Below are 25,816 nucleotides of genomic sequence, written 5' to 3'. Positions count from 1 at the left end.
GATTATGTAGCAGATGAAGGAACAGGATAAACCCCCAGAAAAACAACTAAAAGAAGTGGAGATAGGCAAGCTTCCAGAAAAAGAATTCAGAATAATGATAGTGAAGATGATGCAGGACCTCGGAAAAACAATGGAGGCAAAGATCGAGAAGATGCAAGAAATGTTTAACAAAGACCTAGAAGAATTAAAGAACAACGACCTAGAAGGATTAAAGAACAAACAAACAGAGATGAACAATACAATAACTGAAATGAAAAACACACTAGAAGGAATCAATAGCAGAACAACTGAAGCAGAAGGATGGATAAGTGACCTAGAAGACAGAATGGTGGAATTCACTGCCACAGAACAGAATAAAGAAAACAGAATCAAAAGAAATGAAGACAGCCTAAGAGACCTCTGGGACAACATTAAATGCAACAAGATTCACATTACAGGGGTTCCAGAAGGAGAAGAGAGAGAGAGAGGACCCAAGAAAATATTTGAAGAGATTATAGTCAAAAACTTCCCTAACATGGGAAAGGAAATAGCCACCCAAGTCCAGGAAGTGTAGAGAGTCCCAGGCAGGATAAACCCAAGGAGAAACATGCTGAGACACATAGTAATCAAACTGACAAAAATTAAAGGCAAAGAAAAATTATTAAAAGCAGTAAGTGAAAAATGACAACATACAAGGGAACTCCCATAAGGTTAAGAGCTGATTTCTTAGCAGAAACTCTACAAGCCAGAAGGGAGCGGCATGATATATTTAAAGTGATGAAAGGGAAGAATCTACAACAAAGATTACTCTACTGGCAAGGAACTCATTCAGATTCGATGGAGAAATCAAAAGCTTTACAAATAAGAAAAAGCTGAGAGGATTCAGCATCACCAAACTAGCTCTACAACAAATGCTAAAGGAACTTCTCCAAGTGGGAAACACAAGAGAAGAAAAGGACCTACAAAAACTAACCCAAAACCACTAGAATATGGTAATAGGAACATACATATAGATAATTACCTAAAATGTGAATGGAATAAATGCTCCAACCAAAAGACACAGGCTCACTGAATGGATACAAAAACAAGACCCATATATATGCTGTCTACAAGAGACTCACCTCAGACCTAGGGACACATACAGACTGAAAGTAAGTGGATGGAAAAAGATATTCCATGCAAATGGAAATCAAAAGAAAGCTGGAGTAGCAATACTCATTTCAGATAAAATAGACTTTAAAATGAAGAATATTACAAGAGACAAGAAATGACATTACATAATGATCAAGGGATCAATCCAAGAAGAAGATATAACAATTATAAATATATATGCACCCAACATAGGAGTACCTTAATACATAAGGCAAATGCAAAAAACACTTATAAAAGAGGAAATCGACAGTAACACAAAAATAGTGAGGGACTCTAACAGCTCACTTACACCAATGGAAAGATCATCCAGACAGAAAATTAGTAAGGAAACATAAGCGTTAATGACACAATAGACCAGATAGATTTAACTGATATTTATAGGACATTCCATCTGAAAACAGCAGATTACAGTTTCTTCTCAAGTGCACATGGAACATTTTCCAGGATAGATCACATTGTGGGTCACAAATCAAGCCTCAGTAAATTTAAGAAAACTGAAATCATATCAAGCATCTTTTCTGACCACAATGCAATGAGATTAGAAATAAATTACGGGGAAAAAACATAAAAAACACAAAAACATGGAGGCTAAACAATACACTACTAAATAACCAAGAGACCATTGAAGAAATCAAAGAGGAAATCGAAATCGAAAAATACCTAGAGAAAAATGACAACAAAAACACGACGATCCAAAACCTATGGGCTGCAGCAAAAGCAGTTCTAAGACGGAAGTTTATAGCAATACAATCCTAACTCAAGAAACAAGAAAAGTCTCAAATAAACAATGTAACCTTACACCTAAAGGAACTAGAGAAAGAAACCCAAAACCCAAAGTTAGCAGAAAGAAAGAAATCATAAAGATCAGAGCAGAAATAAGTGAAATAGAAACAAAGAAAACAATAGCAGCGATCAATAAAACTAAAAGCTGGTTCTTTGAGAGGATAAACAAAATTGATAAACCATTAGCCAGACTCATCAAGAAAAAGAGGGAGAGGACTCAAATCAATAAAATTAGAAATGAAAAAGGAGAAGTTACAACAAACACTGCAGAAATACAAAGCATCCTAAGAGACTACTACAAGCAACTCTATGCCAATAAAATGGACAACCTGGAAGAAATGTACAAATTCTTAGAAAGGTATAACCTTCCGAGACTGAACCAGGAAGAAATAGAAAATATGAACAGACCAATCACAAGTAATGAAATTGAAACTGTGATTGAAAATCTTCCAACAAACAAAAGTCCAGATGGCTTCATGGGTGAATTCTTTCAAACATTTAGAGAAGAGCTAACACCCATCCTTCTCAAACTCTTCCAAAAAATTGCAGAGGGAGGAACACTCCTGAACTCATTCTATGAGGTCACAATCACCCTGATACCAAAACCAGACAAAGATACTACAAAAAAAAGAAAATTACAGACCAACATCACTGATATATATAGATGCAAAAATCCCCAACAAATACTAGCAAACAGAATCCAACAACAAATTAAAAGGATCATACACCATGATCAAGTGAGATTTATCCCAGGGACGCAAGGATTCTTCAATATGTGCAAATCAATCAATATGATACACCATATTAACAAATTGAAGAATAAAAACCATATGATCATCTCAATAGATGCAGAAAAAGCTTTTCACAAGATTCAACACTCATTTATGAAAAAAACTCTCCAGAAAGTGGGCATAGAGGGAACCTACCTCAACATAATAGAGGCCCTATATGACAAACCCACAGCAAACATCATTCTCAATGGTGAAAACCTGAAAGCATTTCCTCTAAGATCAGGAGCAAGACAAGGATGTCCACTCTCACCACTATTATTCAACATAGTTTTGGAAGTCCTAGCCATGGCAATCAGAGAAGAAAAAGAAATAAAAGGAATACAAATTGGAAAAGAAGAAGTAAAACTGTCACTGTCTGCAGATGATATGATACTGTACATAGATAATCCTAAAGATGCCACCAGAAAATACTAGAGCTAATCCATGAATTTGGTAAAGTTGCAGGATACAAAATTAATGCACAGAAATCTCTTACATTCCTAAACATTAATGATGAAAGATCAGAAAGAGAAATTAAGGAAACAATTCCATTCACCATTGCAACAAAAAAATAAAATACCTAGGAATAAACCTACTTAAGGAGGTAAAACACCTGTACTCAGAAAACTATAAGGCACTGATGAAAGAAATCAAAGATGACACAAACAGATCAAGAGATATACCATGTTCTTGGATTGGAAGAATCGATACTGTGAAAATGACTATACTACCCAAAGCAATCTACCGATTCAATTCAATCCCTATCAAATTACCAATGGCATTTTTTACAGAACTAGAACAAAAAACCTTAAAATTTGTATGGAGACACAAAAGACCCCATATAGCCATAGCCATCTTGAGGAGAAAAAATGGAGCTTGAAGAATCAGACTCCCTGACTTCAGACTATATTACAAAGCTACAGTAATCAAGACAATATGGTACTGGCACAAAAACAGAAATATAGATGAGTGGAACAGGATAGAAAGCCCAGAGATAAACCCACGCTCCTATGGTCAACTAATCTATGACAAAGGAGGCAGGGATATACAATGGAGAAAAGATAGACTCTTCAATAAGTGGTGCTGGGAAAACTGGACAGCTACATGTAAAAGAATGAAATTAGAACACTCCCTAACACCATACACAAAAATAAACTCAAGATGGATGAAAGACCTAAATGTAAGACAAGACACTATAAAACTCTTAGAGGAAAACATAGGAAGAACAAACACTCTTTGACATAAATCACAGCAGCACATTTTTTGACCCACCTCCCAGAGTATTGGAAATTAAAACAAAAATAAACAAATGGGACCTAATGAAACTTAAAAGCTTTTGCACAGCAAAGGAAACTATAAAAAAGACGAAAAGACAATCCTCAGAATGGGAGAAAATATTTGCAAATGAATCAATGGACAAAGGATTAATCTCCAAAATATATAAACAGCTTGTGCAACTCAATATTAAAAAAACAAACAACCCAATCCAAAAATGGGCAGAAGACCTAAATAGACATATCTCCAAAGAAGACATAGAGATGGCCAAGAGGCACATGAAAAGTTGCTCAACATCACTAATTATTAGAGAAATGCAAATCAAAACTACAATGAGGTATCAGCTCACACTGGTTAGAATGGGCATCATCAGAAAATATACAAACAACAAATGCTGGAGAGGGTGTGGAGAAAAGGGAACCCCCTTGCACTGTTGGTGGGAATATAAATTGGTACAGCCACTATGGAGAACAGTATGGAGGTTTCTTAAAAAACTGAAAATAGAATTATCTTATGACCCACTACTGGGCATATACCCAGAGAAAACCATAATTCAAAAAGACACATGCACCCTAATGTTCACTGCAACACTATTTACAATAGCTAGGTCATGGAAGCAACCTAAATGCCCATCGACAGACGTATGGATAAAGAAGATGTGGTACATATATACAATGGAATATTACTGAGCCATGAAAAAGGAATGAAATTGGGTCATTTGTAAAGACGTGGATGGACCTAGAGAATGTCATACAGAGTGAAGTCATTCAGAAAGAGAAAAACAAATGTCATATATTAACGCATATATGTGGAATCTGGAAAAATGATACAGATGAACCGGTTTGTAATGCAGAAATAGAGACACAGATGTAGAGAACAAACGTATGGACACCAAGGGGGGAAAGCAGGGAGGTGGAGGAGGTGGTGGGATGAAGTGGGAGATTGGGATTGACATGTATACACTAATATGTATAAAATAGTTTACTAATAAGAACCTGCTGTATATTTTTTAAAAAATTAAATTAAAATAATGCCTAGAAAATGAGTCAAAAGAAAGATACGAAGAAATTTAACAGACCTAAATGTGAGGTGCCACACAGGTTGGAGAGGGCAGGATATATTGTAGAAGCCTTCTAGAGAGCCTACTAGCAACTCATCATGAGGCAGCGGTGTGCTGGAGTTAAGGGGTGGGTGGTGGGTTACACTGGACTGTATCTGCATTGGGTTTTCCTGCCTTTAAGCTCTTTGAGCTTCACGTTCTCGTCTTTCAATTGGAGACACCGATATCTACTCAGTGTAGTTTTTATGAGGCCAACTGAGATAACCCAATGTAAAGAACATGGAAGAGCAGTGATACACGGTAAAGTGCACGTATCAGTGGGTATTTTTGTGGTAGGCACACATATACAATGGAATATTACTCAGCCATAGAAGGAAACAAAATTGAGTTATTTGTTGTGACGTGGATGGACTAGAGTCTGTCATGCAGAGTGAAGTAAGTCAGAAAGAGAAAAACGAATACTGTATGCTAACACATATCTATGGAATCTAAAAAAAAAAAATTGTTCTGAAGAACCTAGGGGCAGGACAGGAATAAAGACGCAGACATAGAGAATGGACTTGAGGATGTGGGGGTGGGGAGGGGGAAGGGTAAGCTGGGATGAAGTGAAAGAGTGGCATGGACATATATACACTACTAAATGTGAAATAGATAGCTAGTGGGAAGCAGCTGCATAGCACAGCGAGATCAGCTTGGTGCTTTGTGACCACCTAGAGGAGTGGGATAGGGAGGGTGGGACGGAGATGCAAGAGGAAGGAGATATGGGGATATATGTGTATGTATAGCTGATTCACTTTGTTATAAAGCAGAAACTAACACACCATTGTAAAGCAATCTTACTCCAATAAAGATGTTAAAAAATTTAAAAAAAGAAATACATTTGGTCTTTGTCCCCCATTCCCAGCTCAGAGGTCCTAAAACCCTGGGGACTTCCTGAGTAATAGGAGTGTCTCTTGTTATTCAAAGGAGCCCCTTTTGATCACACCTGAGTTTATGCTAATGAGGTAACTTAAGGTCGGTTCCCTAGATAGGCTCAGATGGGCTGATCATCAGAAAGCCCAAGTGATTAGAAAGTTGGAACTTTCAGCCCCATCCACCAACTTCCAGGAAGGAGAGGGGAGGAAGGCTGGAGATTAATCTCTATAAAATCTCTTGAACAATGAGATTTGGAGACCTTCTGGGTTGGTGAATATATCCACATGCCAGGAGGGTAAATCACCCCAACTCCATGGGGATAGAAGCCCCTGGGCTCCAGACCCTTCTGTACTTCACCCTATGTGTCTCTTCATCTGATTATTTGTACCCTTTATAAAAAATGTAAATGTAAGTAAGTATTTCCCTGATTTCTGTGAGTCATTCTAGCAAATTTTCCCACCTGAGTAGGGGGTCGTGTGAATCCTCAATTTGTAGCCAAGTCAGAAAGAAGTGTGAGTAATCTGGGGACCCACTACTTGCAATTGATGTCTGACATTGGCGGGGGTTGGTGGAGGCAGTCTTTTTGGACTGAGACCTTAGCTGAAGGGTCTGCAATAACTCTGGGTAGTTAGCGTCAAAATCGAATTGACTTGTAAGACACCCAGTTGGTGTCTGCAGAGAATTGGTTATTGGTGTTAGAAACACCCCCAAAATGTGTATTATTATCGACTGCAGACATCCAGTAGAACTCATGATCTAATGTGATTGCCAGAAATATAAGGAAATCCCAGGCTTCACCGGTGACATTATAGTGCCCTGCCACAGGAGGTGAAAGTTCCACCACACATCTTTAGGAGTATCAGGTTCAGGTCTGGGCATTGTACTTCGAATAGAGACATTAACAGACCAACTCTCACCTAGGACAACATAACTAAATAGGTGAAGGTGCTAAGCCATGTCCTAGTTAAGGGTTTAGAGACAGCCAGGCAAAAGATGAGAAGACCTAGAGTGTGACTGTTGTCTCTGAGGAATTCAGATCAGCATCTCTTAGCAGAACCTGGGGAGCAGAACAAGGACCAACGCACAAAAAACAAAGAAGGGGCTGCATAGAAATAAGAACCGCAGGCAGTGTAGGAATGACCAGCATGCCTAGAAATTTTTACCCGTAAAACGGGTGACTCCCCACATGAATGTCTTAGAAGCAAAGGTTTCGCTGCTTCACTGGGCTGCACAATTCCTAAGCTTTCTTTCAACTCTGAGAATCTCCACTTCTATATGTAATAGAGAAGAACAAATCTGACTCCATATTAGATCTGGTTCTTTTACTTTAACCTTTGTGCCCTGTTGCCTCTGCTTAGTCATGCTTTGCCCCTTTGTATAAGAATGTTGCCTGTAGCCTGAAATATACAGAATAGCCTATTCTCAAGGCTCTGACTTTTAAGAGTCATCCATGTAGAGATAAAAAGTTGCTGAATACAGGGTGACATTTGTCTTGCTGGAGGTTTATGGGAACAGTGTGACCTGACCTACATGGACAGTGCAAGAACAAAGGATTATAACACCAAGAAGTCTGCAACAACCACCCACGCCCTTCCCTCAACTTGCCTTTAAAAATGTTTGCTGAAACCCTTAAAGGAGTGCAGGGTTTTGGGGTACATGAGCCACCCATCTCGTTGCATGGCCCTGCAATAAACCTTTCTCTACTCCAAACTGCAATGTTCCAGTTTGTTTTGCCTCACTGTGTGCTGGGCACACGAACTTGCATTCAGTAGCATAGACATAACTAACTTACTAGCAGTTGGTAGTATCTAGTGCTTCAAACTACTTCAGATATTGTCTCTTCCATTCTTGACCCTCAACTCCATCTGATTAATCTTTTTTAGAGTAACCCCCATTCACATTTTCCAAACAATGTATCCCTAAAGATAAGTTGCTTTATTGCTGAGACACTCATGAAGACTTACCCCAGTTTCTGCAGGTTACATTGTGGATTCTTTGCTTTTTCACATAAAATTCCAACTCCTAAGTCTCCCAGAGCATTTTCTCCCAAGTAGAGTCTGGTCAGGGAATGGTTGGTGCTCAGAACAGATGCGAGATCATCACAACACACCGATGTGAGACAGCAACTGACCAACCTTCAGAGATGGCAGAATGTCACAACACCTCTCTCATCCCAGTCCCCACTCTGCTGTGACTCAAGAAAGCACTCGTCCTGCCTTTGCCTATAGTCCAGTCCACACATGGAAAGAGCACATCCAAGCCCTTTATTAACTTTCTGCTTCTTTTTCTGGTTGGTATAATAGCATGTAAACACCTTCCAAGCCCATGCAATGTTACAACATCTTCCCAGATCTCTACATGTATTTTTATTGTGGCAAAATATGCATAACATAAAATTTACCATCGTAAACATTTATAAGTGTTCATTTATAAGTGCTACAATTCAGTAGCGCTTAAGTAACATTCACATAATTGTGCAACACTACCGCTGTTTATCTCCAGAACCCTTTTCATCTTCCCAAACTGAAACTTTGTACCCATTAAACAATAACTCCCAATTCCCCTCCCCCGAGCCCCTGGAAACCACCATTCTACATCTTGTCTCTATGAATTTGACAATTCTAGGTACTTCATATAAGTGAAATCATACAATATTTGCCCTTTTTCTTCTGGTTTATCTTACTGAATACGTAGTCTTGTTTTGCTTTGCTTTTTTATAATAGCCACCCTAATGGGTGTGACTCAGCCCTACCATTTTCAAGTGCTTTCTTGTCTTCTTCAAAATTCAAGTCTCCCAGAAGCATTTAATGAAGAGCCGCATAGAATGTCAAGTGTCTGCATTGCTTTAGCATCATTTTTCCTATTCTGTGTGGACCAAGGCCCTGTCATCAAGTCCAAAAACTCTTCAATAGCAATGCAGTACATTGGTTTTATTTTCTCAGCTAGGTTGTAAATACCTTAAAGGCTAGCATGACATTTTGGATTTTTTAAGTTCCCCTCCAGGGCTGAGTATATGGCTTTTGCTACAACAAACACTAACTGAATTAATTATTGACAAACACCCAGAGATAAACAGAGGGAATCCTTTGAGCAGCAAAGGCCATTCTCACACTAAAATTCCAAACCATCGTGACTCATTGAAGCCACAGCTCATACTTCTTGAGGGAAATTAGTTCAGACTCACCAGAGCTTCTTCAGATTGCAAAACAGATGCCTCAGTCCCACACACAAAAGTCTGATTCCAAAGTCTCCCAGGGCATTGTGGCTCAGATCCAGTTCCACCAGCTTCTGATTGTTGCTCAAGACCGAGGAGATGTTGAAGCAGCACTGATGGGAAAGGCAACACTGCCCCAACCTTCATGCCAAGCAGAGAAACAGAAAACGTCAGAACTTGGGCTACGTTTCCGTCACTGCTTTCTGGTCCAGATTGGTTTTTAGCACCAGGAAGGGGCACTGTGTTCTCATGTTACAAAGAGAAAGTTATAACTAAATTTTTATGAAAGAAAGTATCATCTTATCAGAACTCCTGACTACAGCTCAAGACATATTGGGAAGTTAGCTGTTGGGCTCACTGGCTCACAGTCTGAGACCACAGCTGCCAGTGAACACCCTCCATAAATAATGGGCATATATATGAGTATATAAATGGCAGGTTCCTGCTTTGTAAATGAAAACAATGGTGAACCTATGGGTTTCACCTCTTTACCACATGTTCCTAACAGCTGAAACTCCTTCAAATGGATACTGTTCTCTCTAGGGTTGTACCCATCTACCTTTTCTCTTTGCCAACCCTGTCCCTGCTATACTGTTTGATGATTTAATCCCAGCCCTTCAGCTAAACTGAAGGAGCAAGCAGCCCTGATTCTTGATTTCCTTTACACACACAAACACACACTCTGTCACCACCATCACCACCACCACCAACAATTAGTCCCTATCAGAGGAGCGAGAACAGTATTCCAGCTCATCTCCAGGCGAATAGTTCAAATGTCCTGGGGCTTGTTGGATCATCTTTTCTGCCTCCATTTCCACACCAACTAGAAGCAAATGGATAATAGATCTTATCTGCAAAACATCTCATTCTCACCCATGTCTCCGCATTTGTGTCTCACTTTCTGGAGTCACACAGGGGCACCCACAGGGGCGATGGGGAGAGTGGCATGGGATGATGGTGGAGAGGAAGGTTAAATGTCAAAACCAGCCAGAGCCTTGAAGGCAAGAAGAACAATTTATAATTTGTCAAAAGAGCAAAGATAAAGCACTTAAGCCATGATCAAAGTATAATTTTCTAAATAACACTCTGTCTTTTGTACAGAGAATGATTGGTGAGTGGCAAAAGTAGATGCAGGAAGACCAAACAGCCAACATTCATTCAATATGTATTTTGGGGCAAGAACACATGGTAAGAACAATGTCTCCAGACGTTATAGAGACAATTGCAGAACAAACGTGAATCCTGTCATGAGAAGTTTATGGTCTTAGAGTCTATTGCACTATCCAGGCAAATCATGGTGGTTGTTGGACCTGGGCTGGTGGAGTTGAGATAGGCTGGGACCTGGGACTCTTTACTGCAGTACTTGCACCTGGACAAATATCTCCTCAAGCAACAGAATGCAAAGAAACTATAAGGGACTAAACATAACTGCATTCATGTGTGCAGTTGGGGCAAATTATGAACAATAAGATACAAAAAAGTCAAAACCCAACTGCCATTTCTGAGGTGCTGGGAGCAAAAGCAGGGTACTGCGCATGGTCCCTGAACACAGCACCACCAAGGGGGTGGCAGGCCACCTAAGCCACACCTCTGGCCCCTACCCTCACCGCATTTAAGGGACCGGCTCACCCCCCCTCAGGGAGTGAGCAAGGGCACCTGTTACTTGTTTTTATTCCCTTGTGCTGTAGCACGAGCCCCAATAGAGCCTTGCCTGAATTCCTATCTGGCCTCTAGTTACTTTCTGCTGATTGAGGAGTCTAAGGACTCAGTCAGTAACAGAGTGAGGATGAGGAAAAGTGGACAATGGTTTGTGTAATAGGTAAAATAAGACTGGTGATGGAGTGGTTATGATGAACAAGAGAGGAAGGAATGAAAATCTCCTGGAGTGGTGGACTTTAACACTGGCTGTGTAGCTCATCAAAAATGCAGATGTGTGATGGAAGACGGCTGGAGGGGTGGCCAATGCGACTGTGTGCTCAACTCAGGGCATGCGAGTCTGATTCACAGTGTGGGCTCACAGCAAGCATTTTATTAATAAATCTACAAGAGATTCCCTGTGACAATTTAACCTATGCAAACTATTTTGGTGGGTTCCAGCCCAGGTAGCCATTGCTGTATTTGATGAAACTCTTCAAATCTCATCGGTAAGCACGGCTGATGAAGAAATGGAAGATACTGAAAGTCACGTCCTTTCATAACACCAACAAATGACTTAATTTCAGTTCCCTTTTATTCTTCCCCATCTTAAACTTCCCAAACAACTGTCCTCCAATCAATTTTGCCTTCCCATTTGCTATGGGCTGAATTGTGTCCCCCCCAAATATTTCATGTTGAAGTCTCAACACTTAGGACCTCAGAATGTGACTATATTTGGAGACAGGGTTTAAAAAGTCATTAAGTTAAAATAGGTCATTAGGGTAGGCCCTAATCCAACATGACGTGTTCTTGTAAGAAGAAGAAATCAGACACACACAGAGACCATGTGAAGACACAAGGAGAGGACAGCCAAACACAAACCAAGGAGAGAATACGCAGAAGAAGCCAACCCTTCTGACAACTTCATCTTGGACTTCTAGCCCCCAGGACTGTGAGAAAATTAATTTCTGTTGTTTAAGCCTCCCAGTCTGTTGTACTTTGTTATGACAACCTTAGAAAACTAATCACTAATCTGGTCCTTCTTCTCCCTTTCTCTCTCTCTCTCCCTCTCTCTCTCTCTCTCTCTCTCTCTCTCTCTCTCACACACACACACACACACACACACACACACACACACACCTGTTCTTACCACAATCTGCGAATGTTACATCCAGGTTGCTGGAGTGTTTCACATAATACCTTCATCCCTGGGTCCCCCAGGGTATTGCCACTGAGGTTCAATTCAGTGAGGTTCCAGTTATCGCTCAGGACTGAGAAGATGCCCCTGCAAATGCTGGAAGTGAGGTAGTTCACCAATCTAGAAATTGGAAGGAAGGACGGTCAGAAAACAAAGTCAATCTCTAAGAATAGCAAACTGAAGCAAGGGGCCAGGAGTGGCTGACACCAGTTCAAAGGCCTCCTGGGAATTAAGAAATGAGTCACAGAACCAAAGATTGTGCACTGAGGAATGAAAAAGGTCAGAGGAGGGCTTCCCTGGTGGCGCAGTGGTTGAGAGTCCGCCTGCCGATGCAGGGGACACGGGTTTGTGCCCTGGTCCGGGAAGATCCCACATGCCGCGGAGCGGCTGGGCCCGTGAGCCATGGCCGCTGAGCCTGCGTGTCCGGAGCCTGTGCTCTGCGGTGGGAGAGGCCACAACAGTGAGAGGCCCGCGTACTGCAAAAAAAAAGAAAAGAAAAAGAAAAAGGCCAGAGGAGACTTGGTAAGACTGTTCTACACACCTATGATTCAAAGAGCCTATGATGAATGGATAAAGAAGATGGGATGTACACACGCACACACACACACACACACACACACACACACACACACACCACACAATGGAATACTACTCAGCCATAACAAATAATGAAATTTTCTCATTTGCAACAACATGGATGGACTTGAGGGTATTACGCTAAGTGAAATAAGTGAAAGACAAATGCTATATGATATCACTTATATGTGGAATCTAAAAAATAATACAAATAAACTTATTTACAAAACAGAAAGAGACTCACAGACATAGAAAACAAAGTTATGGTTACCAAAGTGGGGGGGGAGGAATAAATTAGGAGGTTGGGATTAACATATACACACTACTATAGATAAAATAGATAACCAACAAGGACCTACTGTATAGCACAGGGAATTATATTCAATATTTTGTAATAACCTATAAGGGAAAAGAACCTGAAAAAGAATATATATATATATATATATATATATATATACATATATATGTATCTGAATCACTGTGCTGTACACCTGAAACTAACATGACACTATAAATTAACTATACTTCAATTAAAGAAATAAAAATTAAAAACTAAATTAAATTTAAAAATAATGAAATTTTGTTGTAACAACATGGATGAACTTAGAGGATATTATGCTAAGTGAAATAAGTGAAAGAGAAATACTATATGATATCACTTATATGTGGAATCTAAAAAATAAAACAAACGAGTGAGTACAATGGAAAAGAAACAAACTCACGGATATAAAGAACAAACTAGTGGTTACCAGTGGGGAGAAGGAACGGGGAGGAACAAGATAGGGGCAGGGGATTAAGAGGTACAAACTACTATGTGGAAAATAAATACACTATAAGAATACATTGTACAACACAAGGAATATAGCCAATATTTTATAATAACTATAAATGGAATGTAACCTTTAAAAATTGTGAATCACTATGCTATACACCTGAAACTTATATAATATTGTACGTCAACTATACCTCAATAAAAAAAATAATAATAAAATTAAAAGTAAAAAACAATTAAGAAAGAGCCTGTGACTTTGGCTGACTGTGAATACCCTCTGGCCCTTCCCTCAGGCATCTTTCTCCTCCCTCAACAGTCGGCTGTCCTGCCCATGGCCCTGGACACTCTGCTAAGTGACCCAGAGACCAGTTCTCACCAGTTCTGCACAATAGCATCAGCAGTGCTCTCGAAAATCCCTAGGCCAGGCCGTAGGAATAAAGTCAGAATCTCTGAGGTGGGACCAAGCATATTGATATTTTTAAGACTTCCAGGTGCTTCATGACATGTTTTTTTTCTTAGATTCCATATATATGTGTTAGCATACGGTATTTGTCTTTCTCTTTCTGACTTACTTCACTCTGTATGACAGACTCTAGGTCCATCCACCTCACTGCAAATAACTCAATTTCGTTTCTTTTTATGGCTGAATAATATTCCATTGTGTAACTGTGCCACATCTTGTTTATCCATTCATCCAATGATGGACACTTAGGTTGCTTCCATCTCCTGGCTATTGTAAATAGAGCTGCAATGAACATTTTGGTGCATGACTCTTTTTGAATTACGGTTTTCTCAGGGTATATGCCCAGTAGTGGGATAGCTGGGTCATATGGTAGTTCTATTTGTGGTTTTTGAAGGAACCTCCATACTGTTCTCCACAGTGGCTAAAGCAGAAACGAACACACCATTGTACAGCAATTATACTCCAATAAAAATGTTAAAAAAAAAAAAGACTTCCAGGTGATTTCAAAGTTCAGCTCTTGTTAAAATGCAGATTCTGACTCCATGCATCTAGGATCAGGCCTGCAGTCCTGCACTTCTAACAGGCACCAGGTGGATGCCCACGCTGCTGGCCCTTCAAAGGCTCTAGAACACGCAAAGCAAGCTCCTGCCCTCAGAAGAAGGCAGCTGTCATCTAGCAAGACGGGCATCAGGTTGTCATCAGGAGTTTTAGTCTGAGTCTCTGCCAGCTTTGTTCACAGTTGTGTGATCTCTGTCAGATGTCTTGTTTACTCAGCTTCAATTTTAGAGCCCTAGAGAGCAGATCTTCTCCTCTTAGTCCCCCTCTCTCTTTCTCTCCCTCTCCCATCTTCTCTCTAGCTATTCTGAACTATTTGCCATTGTCAAAATGTACCGGGCTTTCCCACCTCCCACCCTTTGAACCCACTATTCCCTCAATCTGGGCTGCCCTTTGCACATCCACGGCTCTCTCATGCCCCATCGTTCAGGGTCCGGCTGTTCAAGGGCTCCACCCATGTGCTCCAGGTGCAATCCACCAGTATTCTTGCCAAAGCCCATCCTGTCTACCAACTGCCCTTGTTCCCTGCCTGTCCCCACAACCCAACTGTAAGTCACTGTGAGCAGGACCTTGGTCTTAGCCACCACTGAAGCCCCAGCGGGTGGTCCTTGATGACCCGACAGTAAATAGAAAAGTCATCCTGGTAGTGGTGCTGAGGCAAAGAGAGGGAGCGGAAAATGTATTGCTGCCAGTGAAAGGGTCAGCTCTCTTTCTCCTTAATTTTGTCCTATGTCAAGTGTCTTCTATAGCGGTTAAACCCAAGCATTCACAGAGCAGCCACCTCCCCACAGCCACTGTAGCTGTGGCAGTTTCTGTGCAAGGACTTAGAAGTCAAGTAACTCAATCCCTTCACTGTACACACACAGCAACTGGCGTGAACAGACCCTGAAGGGGGTGCTGTTGATAAATGCCTGGCTGCAAACACAAGGTGGGAGCCTTGGAGCACTCTCTCCCTTCCAGCCCTATCTCCCTCGATTTCCCCTCATTGGTTGTTTCAGTGAAGCCATGTCCCTCCCCATTTTCTCCAACATAAGTACTCTTCCTCAGACCATATTCATGCTTTCTTCATACAAGAACCCATCGCACAAATCCCTTTACCTTCTCTTCCACTCACGCACATCCTATCAATCCTTCACGGCAGGCTCAAACTTCACTCCTCCAAGAAACCTCCCCCAGGCATCCAACACTGAGGGTCCTCTGTCCTCTGCGCTCCCGGGCAGAGTCAAAGGGGTTGTTTTGCCCCTTAGGTACTGATAGGGTATTATGCACTAAAGCCCCAAGTACATTACAAGCAATTTGAGTTTACATTTTTATTCCATTCTTTCCCCCACAGAATGCCTTGTGCTAAATTGGCATCCACCAAACATTTGCTTTTTGTCTCATTGGCTTTTTTCTCATGGCGTTTGTCTACCTACCCTTTCTCTACTAGTCAATGTCTGCCAATGAAGGGGTCTGGTAGAAATGAGCGGCGGTGGCATTATTATGTACCTGTGGCAACTGCATTTGCAAGACAGTTGAGAAGGAAGGAGAGAAAGCAAGAGCCAAGAGATAGGTGGCTAGAAAACAGAAGACATATACTACCGCCTGCCTGAAGCAGAATCTCCTTACCGCTGAGAATATGCGACATGAGGATCAGAGAGGACACAATCGTTCACATCAGAGCGTTGAACTTCCTCCTCTTTCTCCTCCTCCTCTTCCTCTTCCTCCTCCTTGGATGAGTTATGGAGTAATCTCAGGGAAAGTGATTCCATGTGGTGACAGTTCTCAATACAAAAAGAAGAAACCACATGGTCCATTCTCGTGGAGAGCTTGATCTCAATTTTGGGGAAATAGCCCATGGCCCTTTGCACAAAGTCCTCCTCCTGCATCTCATACAAACAGTAGAACAATTCCAGCTGGCTGGGCTCAATCTGTAGCATCTTGGCCTTGGCTTTTGCTTCAATCCATTTTAGCAACTCCAGTCTGATTTTCTGAGAGATCTTGCAACTCAGTTTTTTCTCCAAGTAGGAGGTTCTCTCCTGGTTTATAAGGCCAAAGAGAAAACGGACAACAAAAATCAGATACCCTTTTTCAAACTTGCCGTAGTTTTCGAGAAGGACCGTCACATCTCGGTTGGGAAGCTTCACACTACTCCGCTGCATGTTCCTCATCTCCCCCTGATTCTCCTCTTCCAGCAGATAGTACATGGCAGCAAAGAACTCCTGGAAGGTCATGTGGATGAAGCTGTAGAATTTCTCACAGTCCACTTCCTTTTGGAATAGGTTCATCCTCAAGAAAGCAGACACATCTGCCTTCTGCAGGCCATGATTCCTGAGATCACACTCCTCAAACAGGATTTTCTGGTTCCAGATTCCATCTGCAGCCAATGAACAGAGACCCCAGAGGGTGGCAGAGTTGTGGTGCTCCTGGCTCCCTCCTTGGGACTGCAACAAACTGGAGAGGAAGAAGATATACACTGCAGTGGTGGTCTTGGATGTCCGAGCAAGACTCTTGCCACTGTCCATCTGCTGTTTCAGCCCCGTGCACACGATCCAGCAGACCAGGGGAATAAAGCACATGGTGAAGAGGATCTCATTCTCCTGAATGAGCCTGAAGGCTTCCCTGGCTTGCTGCTCATCTGAGAAATACTTGAAGAAATATTCCTTCTTTTTGACCTCTGAGAAACCCAGGATCTCCACATGACGAGCCCGGCCCAGCAAGTGCTGAAGTTTCTCCAGGGCCACAGGTCTTGTGGTGATGAGCAGAGAGGCCTCGGGAAGCAGTCTTTTTCTGATGAGACTGCTCAGGAGAATGTCTCCCCGCTCTACCTTCTGCCAGTTCGTGCAGAGTGCTTCTGTGCGCTCATCAAAGGCACCTTGAAGCTCATCAAAACCATCCATAAGGAAGAGGATCCTGGAAGGTTTACTCACGATCTTGCCTATGGGTGGGTTTGGGCCAGGGCAGCAGCTGGCGATCAGGTCCCCCAGGCTCCTCTGCATTCCAAGGCTCACCTCCCGACAGTGAATGTAAAACAAATAGTCAAATTTGTCCTGGTAAAGTTCCTCTGACGCCCAGTCCAACATGATCTTCCTGGCCAGTATTGTTTTCCCAATGCCCGCTGCTCCCTGGAACACCACCGTGTGCACAGGCTCAGAGTGTTGGTCCTCAGGATCAAAAAGCAATTCCAAGTTCACGGAACTCACGGGGCCATCCTGCATCTTGGCTGAGGTCCTACCAATGGCCAGGAGCTCATGTTCTCTCTCCTGCTGGCTCCGGTGCTCCTTGATGAGACGTAGCCTGGTGAAGCGTTTGTTGAGGTTCACGCTCTCACCCAGACGGGCATTCCTGTCTTTGATACACTGGAATCTGCTTCTCACATATTTTCTGTACTTCTTACAGTAATCTGTGGCAGAGACAGAAAGTTAGATTTTGGAAGAAGCCTGAGCACATGCACCAGAGATGAGCTATCAACAGGGGCCGGTGGTCTATAAGGAATGGTAACTGGAATTGAGGAATGGGAGTTGCAGTTTCTCTCCACTGCCTGGGTATAAACAGCCCCAGAAAATCTAGGGTGTCAAAATCTTCCTAGACACGGTGAAACAAAAGAACAGCAAAGCGTCATATGAACTGGCCCTGGCCAGGAGATCCTTTTTATTCAATCTTACTCCTTTAGGTAGCCTGCAGCTCATGCCTGATAAAACCTGAAACACTCAATTGCCTCCCCTTGGTTCTGGGACTCCAAGGAGCCATGCAAACATGAATCCATTCCTTAAGCTGAAGTGGATTTCCTGAGACAGGCCTTTTCACCCCCAAGGGGCAGGAACATGTTAGGATCACCAAGTTATCCACCTTCCTAGCTTCAAGTACCTACAGAACCAGGTCTCCAAACCCAAATAGAAATGCCACCCCTGTTGCTTACCTTTCTTTTTTTTACAAATAGAGATTCTGGAAAGGTACCCCAGTAAACCCATCCACTCCTCTTCAAGGCTTTCCTCCTGGCTTATCACAGAAACATTTGCATTGTCTGAGAGTAAAAGGAAGAAAAATTCAAAGTGTCAAAACCCAGGACTCCTGATTAAGGTGATGTCATTGAGATCCAATAGCTAACACATGGCACAGGTCAAAGGCACCTGCCCTGAACATCTCCCAAACCAGAATACAGCTCAGTTGAATGTCCAGTTGGGGGCATCCCTGTACTCCTAATTTCAAAGCAATGGATACCACCCAGAATTATGTCCACACTGTATCCAGTCTTGGAATCTGTCTCCCAAGCCTGGAAATCAAACAGTAAACATGCGAGGCATCAAGGTTTCTTATCCTCATTTGTCTTTGGCAGACTCCCTCCCTGGTGCTCTGGGTTTGAGCCCATCCCACACACTTTCCAATATCCCCAAGATGGCTAAAGGCCGGCAATATCATCCTTCCTTGACCCCAAACACCTGAAATTCATCTTACCCATATCCTGAGTCTTCAAGAGTAAGAATAACCAATCTGGCTTATGTCTATTTCTCTGTTTCAGTATTCAGAATCCTGGCTGACTTTAGATTCACCTAGAAAGCTTTAAAAACACTGATTCCAGGACTCCACCCCCGGTGATCCTTTGTCAATTCTCTGAGGTGGAGCCCAGGCACCATTATATTTTAAAAGCTCCAACATGCATCCACAGTTGAGAATCACAGATCTAAACAATCGCTGAATAACACATCCCAAAGAAGCATCTCATAGGAGAAATCAGACACAGTAGAATAAGAGCTAGGCACCAAGGGAAACACATGGGACAGAAAACTTTAGGTGGGCAGGAACTGAAGAGCTACATAAAGGATTCCTGATAGGTGTCTACTTATTCTGAATGGCAACGCTGTTCATCCAACACACACAAAACCACAAAACAAAATCGAAACATGAACTCCAACCAAGACTAAAATTTAATTCTTACCTAAAACCTAACCCTAGCCAGCACCCCCCATAAAAAAAAACTTCTAACCCTAGTTATAATTCTTCCACCCCAAAACCCAGATGTAGAAGCCAAATGGCACAGTGGTTAAGGGCCAGGCTTCTGCCAAAGACACACTTGGCATTGAATCCCAGTCTTCGCTCTGATTAGAACAGAGTCGTGGGCAACCAAAACCTTTTCCAGGCTCACTTCACATGGTTGTGCAACCAATCTCCAGAATTATTTTTCATCTTGTAAAAATGAAACTCTATACCCATTAAACAGCAATTCTCCATTCCCTATTCCCTGCAACCACCAGGGGCTGTGGCTGGCTTATTTTACTCAGTATAATAAAACTGAAAGTTCATTTGAAAAAGCACAGGCTTCCTGGGGTTCTTGTGAAGAATGAATAAAATCCACAAAAACTGCTTAGTGAACTACTTCTGCCACTATGATTATTATACTTTAAAAAAGTTACTGAGTATGTAAGTACTGACACATTTATAACTGTGTTATTATACGCAATTTGTTTATAACATCCCACTGGTGTATGCCCTTGCTCTCATGCCCCCATATTATTTTTATCTCCCTCATTAGACCCATATTGCTTCCCCAGTTCACCGTGCTTCTGACCTGATGATTTTTTTTTTTTTTTGCCAGTAGAAATACATTTTAATTGACTTTAGACACGCCAATATGGACAGTACCGGGTTGGAAGAAAAAACAGGGTAAACATTCACTAGAAAACAGAAGTTTAAATTTATAAAACTGACTTCAAATAGCATGGATATACTACCTACACACCACCATTTTTGTCTGACCATTTCAGAAACGCTGATTCATTTTTATTCCCCCTTTCCGCTAGCTCAACATCATCATCCTGTGATTTTCTAGATTCCTCTGAGCCCATCCCTGTACCCTTCCCTTGCTCAGAATCAGAGCCAGAAGGCAGAACCTCACCCTCAGCATGTCCACAAGGATGAAGAGTATTTCTTTGATCATTCCAACACCCAAAGTAATGCCCATAGGAAAAGCTTTTCCCTAGAAATTACATAGTTCTATAAGGTGAGAGATGATTGCCCCCTGAGCCATGGGAAGCAGAGATTCAAGTTTGTTGACTATGCAGGCAGACACATGAGGAGCTAGATGGAGACCTGGAGGAAGTTTCAGGCACAGGAGAGATTTGGATAAAGTGTAACTAATCAGAGAAGATTCCTAGCGGTATATGAGCCCTGACTTAGGTTTTTAAAGGAGTTAGAAAAAAGTAAACTGCTTTCCTCCATCTTCTCATAGCACTATCATGAGAAGAAAAAAGAAGATGAAGCCAAGATAATAAAACAAGTGATTAAAAAACAAACATACTGGGCTTCCCTGGTGGCACAGTGGTTAAGAATCTGCCTGCCAATGCTGGGGTCGTGGGTTCGAGTCCTGGTCCGGGAAGATCCCACATGCCACAGAGCAACTAAGCCCATGCACCACAAGTACTGAGCCTCTGCTCTAGAGCCCACGAGCCACAACTACTGAGCCCAACTGCTACAGCTACTGAAGCCCATGCACCTAGACCCTATGCTCTGCAACAAGAGAAGCCACCGCAGTGAGAAGCCCGCGCACCGCAACGAAGACCCAACACAGCCAAAAAATAAATAAATAAAATAAATTTAAACAAACAAAACAAATAAACAAACATACTAACTTTGATTCGTCAAAGGATACCATCAACAAAGTGAAAAGGCAACCCATAGAATGGGAGAAAACATTTGCAGATCATATATCTGATGAGAGGTTAATATCCAGGATATATAAAGAACTCCTACAAGTCAACAACAAAAAAGACAAACAACCCAATTAAAACATGAGAAAGGGACTTGAACAGGCATTTCTCCAAAGATAAACAAATGACTAACAAGCACATGAGAAGGTGCTCATGTCACTCGTCAATAGGGAAATGCAAATCGAAACCACAATGAGATACCCTCTCACACCCATTAGGACTGCTACTATCAAAAAATATAAATATATATATAAAATAAGTGTTGGTAAGGATGTGGAGAAACTGGAACAATTGTACACTGCTAGTGGGAGTGTAAAATGATGCGGCCATTATGGAAAACATTCCTCAAAAAATTAAACTAGAATTACTAGTAATTGTAATGTAATGTAAATGTAATGTAATGTAATATAATCCAGTAATTCCACTTCTGGGCATATACCCAAAAGAATTGAAATCAAGGTCTCAAAGAGATTTGTACAGCCATGTTCATAGCAACATTATTCACAATAATCAAAAGCTAGAAGCAACCAGAAAGTCCCCTGACGGATGAATGGATGAACAAACTGTGGTATACACATACCACAAAACATTATTCCACCTTAAAAAGAAATGAAATCCTGCCATATGTGACAACACGGGTGAAGCTTGAGGATGTTTATGCTGAGTGAAATAAGCCAGACACAAAAAGACAAATACTGTATGATTCCACTTATAAAAGGTACTGGAATAACCAAATTCATAGAGACAGAAGGAGGTTGCCAGGGGCTGAGGGGAGGGTAGAATGAGGAATCGTTGTTTAATGGATACAGAGTTTTGCAAGATGAAAAGATTTCTGGAGATTGATTGCACAAAAGTGTGAATGTGCTTAACACCAATGAATCATACACTTTAAAATGGTTGACAGTAAGTTTTATATTATGTGTATTTTATCACAACTTAAAAAAATATACTGTCTTCCTTCCACTCACCCCATTCTGGCTCATCCCTCTTAGCTTTCTCGTAAAGGTCTCTCCTGTTGATTGCAGCAAAAATCCACTTGGCCATGGCCCATGCTTTCTCCTCTCCATTGAAATCAATCATCAGAGTGGCTATATCCACGTGATCTGCTTTCTCTGTCTGACCCCGAGGAAGTGACGTGCAGCCCTTCTGACTAGGATAGTCTTCTAAGTGCATCTTGAATTTCTTAAAGTCTACGTCTTCCAGATCCTCCAGGTAACGAGCCAGCTTGCAGCGGACGCTTGCCATGCTCATCTGCAGCCCTGGTCAGAGTCCTTGGGCATAGGTCCACACTGGGAAATCGGGTGGTGAAAACAGCATATGGATAAGAAGTCTTTTAAGAAGTCTACCCTCAGAGAGAACTAAACTATCAAAAACCCAGAAGATTGAAAGGAAAAAAAAAATCACCAGACTCTAACAAGTTGCCATCTTTAGTTTTGAAGTGAGTCAAATACTTACCAGAGAGTTTTCCTATTGACTTGACCCAGGAGTGTGTCCTGAGCCATGGAAAAAAAGGTGCCCCTGTGGAGAGAAACAATTAAACCCACAAACACAGTCACATTAACATTGCAATGTGTATCTTAAACCACTTCCTGATGCCACCTTGATGTATCACCAAGAGAACTTTGGTCCCACTGATCACTGGCTATGTGTGACCTTGGACAAATTCTTCACTATTCTTCAACTTCAGTTTCCTCTTCTATAAAATGACAGAGTGGAAAATATGTTTTTTACAGTCCTTCCAACTGAAAGACTGGTTTCTTGTTTCTGTTTTGAACCAAGGAAAGATGAGTAAGGGACTTCTTCCAAAAGAAGAAGGATGCCAGGAGTGAGTAACTATGGCGATAACAGGGAGCATATGTCTAGAGAGAGAAAAGGAGAGAGAACATAAAAGCATGTAGAGGAGAGGATGGTCTGCAATAACCCTTTTATCAGTCCACTGATTGATAAAAACTGAAATGAGATGGAACTTGGGGTGATAAGGGAGAATAATAAACACATATATTTCTTTAATGTCTCTTTGCAAAAATCACGATTATAATAATTATTAGAACTCACATTTATTGAGAGCTTCTCATGGGCTAGGGGCTGCACTGATGCACAAAGCCCAAAGGTTATATTCCTAGTCCCATGGTGTGGAAGTAGAGACTGAGTCTTAGGCTAAGTGACTTGCCCAGGGTTTCACAGCCAGGAGGGACAAAGCCAGGATTTGGACCAGGGTCATTGATTTCTGAGTCATGCCCCTAACGTTGCATTTTTCTCAGCTTAAAAAGTGTGAGACCGTTTCTTCCACCACTTAAGTAGGTATCTCAGTCAGATAGGAGGAAAAATTATCGAAGATGATAAAAATAAATGGTTAAAAGGCAAAGACATTTTCCCAGGTTTTATCACACAGAGTCTTTCATTATAGTGTTCAACAACTCAGTTTCCTAACTAGAGTTTGAGTTCCACAAAGACTAGAAATAAGCTGCTATATCTTTGGATCATACACATCTCCTAGATTTTAGATGGATGAACACATTGGCTTTGTTTGGAATTGATCCCTTCATATTACTGAATTTGGAAAAGCACAACATTAGCCCAAAGACATAAATGATGTTAAAGGAAGGGAGGGGCCCTGCGAAGCTTTGGAACTCTCCAAAATGGAATTTATAAAGAACACAGTTTAATGTTCAAGACATCTCAGACATGTTCATCACTCTTTCTATCTTCATTCTTGCCTCTCCACTCCTGGCCTCGTGCACCCCACACCAAATCCATTCCCTATGCATCTGACAGGTGGCAGGAGGGGAGGGGGCACTCCAGACAGATCCACCAGCTCTGCAGACCCTCCCAGGTCCCATTCCATTGATCTTTCCATCCACATCAGGACTCTGCCTTTCCTCTGTGCTCCCCTATCCCTAACCCTACTGCACCCCACCCTGACCTTTACCTTCTCTGTCCCTTGGTTTCTAAAATACTCATTTGCTTTTATGCATCCCATCTATCCTCTCCCTGGGGGAATGCTTGGCAAATCTGCTGGAGTCATGGGTGTAAGCAGTGGTTTCTGCTCCTGTCCTCACCCCCCGTCCCCCCACACACACTCGCACTCGCACACATAGCACCCAAATACTGATAAACATAAAAGAACATTCCAGAAGCATTGTTGAAGGACAGACCTGAAGGCTGGCAAAAGAAATCTCTAGTCAGGTTCTGGCCCTTGACACAATCTCCCCATTCTTCCCAAGACCATTTCAGCCATCCCGCTCCACAGAGCTGGACTCACCCAAACGCCAGCCTCAGGAACAGCCGGAGAGGAAACTGGACGAATTTTATAGCAGTCACAGCCCAGCAGGAAGGATGTGGTCTCACTATGGAGTGAACAGGCTTGCATCACAGACAAAGACAGAGACTAACGATTACTCACATCACTGGATTTTCCAAACTGAAGGTCTCAAAGCTGAGACTGGTTGTAGCCAGAGATGTCAGCCTCTTCTCCGTGGCCACTGGGGTAGAGAATGGGAGGAAATTCAACTGCTACTCAGTGGATGTTCCCTGTAACTCTGTCAGCAGCCACGTGAGTGTTTTGTTGACAGAGAGGGGAGTACGTTGGAGAATACCACTGGAGCTGGTAAATAGAGAATTAAGAGCATAACCTGGCCATCAGACTGCAAATCCCATGCACTTTCAAGCCGTCACGTGGAGGCAGTCTGCAGACAGTACAATAACAATTGACTGTTATATTTTTAACCACTTTATTAAGGGTAAGTGTATACCTGTGAAACCATCACCACCATCAAGGCTATAAACATATTTATCACCTCCCGAAGTTTCTCCCTACCCTATTATGATTATGATTTTGTGTGTGTGGTGAGAACACAATATAAGATCTACCCTTTTACCAAATATTAAGTACAGAATACAGTATTTTTTTATATAAATTTATTTAGTTATTTATTTATCTTTGGCTGTGTTGGGTCTTCATTGCTGAGCGCAGGCTTTCTCTAGTTGCAACAAGGCAGGGGCTACCCTTCATTGTGGTGCGTTTCTCTTTTTGCGGAGTACGGGCTCTAGGCACGCGGACTTCAGTAGTTGTGGCCTCTGAGCTCTAGAGCACAGACTCAGTTGTTGTGGTACATGGGCTTTGTTGCTCCGCAGCCTGTGGGATCTTCCCAGACCAGGGCTCAAACCCATGTCCCCTGCATTGGCAGGTGGATTCTTACCCACTGTGCCACCAGGGAAGTCCACAATACAGTATTATTAGCTACAGGCTCTATGCTGTACAGCAGATCTCTAGGACTTTTTCATCTTGCATAATAGAAACTGTCCACCCTCTGACTAATATTTCCCCTTTTCTTCCTCTCCCTAGCCCCTGGCAACTGTCATTCTACTCTGTTTCAATGAGTTTGACTATTTTAGATTCCACATGAGTGATTTCATTCAGTATTTATCTTTCCCGTCTCATTTATTTATTAATGTCATCAAGATCCATCCATGTTGTTGCAAATGGTAGGATTTCTTTCTTTGTCATGCCTGAATAACATTGCATTGTACATATATACCACATCTTCTTTATTCATTCATCTACTGATGGACGCTTTGTTTGTCTTTATCCATTCTTCTATTTATGGACATTTTATCCATTCTTCTATTATGGACAAGGTTGTTTCCACATCTTGGCTATTGTGAATAATGCCGCAATGAACATGGGAGCAGATATCTCTTCAAGATCCTGATTTAAATTCCTTTGGATGGGCACAAACTCTGTTCTCTGACTCACTGACTTACTTGTTCAACTAACAAGTAAGTT

General features: G+C 41.8%; 1 protein-coding gene across 5 annotated transcripts in view; it reads right to left on the bottom strand.

Annotated features, from left to right (window-relative positions):
- The window catches only part of NLRP3 (NLR family pyrin domain containing 3), a 54,606-nt gene extending 31,990 nt beyond the window's left edge, over window positions 1–22,616 (bottom strand). Inside the window, exons 1-6 of one of the 5 annotated variants that reach the window (XM_082836634.1) lie at window positions 21,981–22,616; window positions 18,246–18,350; window positions 15,956–17,729; window positions 11,934–12,101; window positions 9,119–9,289; window positions 7,899–8,069 (exon numbers count right to left, since the gene is read on the bottom strand). In XM_082836634.1, coding sequence (XP_082692760.1) covers window positions 7,899–8,069; window positions 9,119–9,289; window positions 11,934–12,101; window positions 15,956–17,729; window positions 18,246–18,350; window positions 21,981–22,281 — 2,690 coding nt within the window. In that variant the 5' untranslated portion in view covers window positions 22,282–22,616. The remainder of the gene's footprint in view (window positions 1–7,898; window positions 8,070–9,118; window positions 9,290–11,933; window positions 12,102–15,955; window positions 17,730–18,245; window positions 18,351–21,980) is intronic. The other 4 variants (XM_082836633.1, XM_082836636.1, XM_082836635.1 and 1 more) reach the window with 4 other exon arrangements.
- Window positions 22,617–25,816: the final 3,200 nt, after the last annotated feature.

This window comes from Leucopleurus acutus (genome assembly GCF_964270905.1).
Source record: "Leucopleurus acutus genome assembly, chromosome: 3".
NCBI lineage: Eukaryota > Metazoa > Chordata > Mammalia > Artiodactyla > Delphinidae > Leucopleurus > Leucopleurus acutus.
The sequence above is the reverse complement of the archived record's forward strand: the minus strand, read 5'-3'. Positions and strand labels throughout refer to the sequence as shown.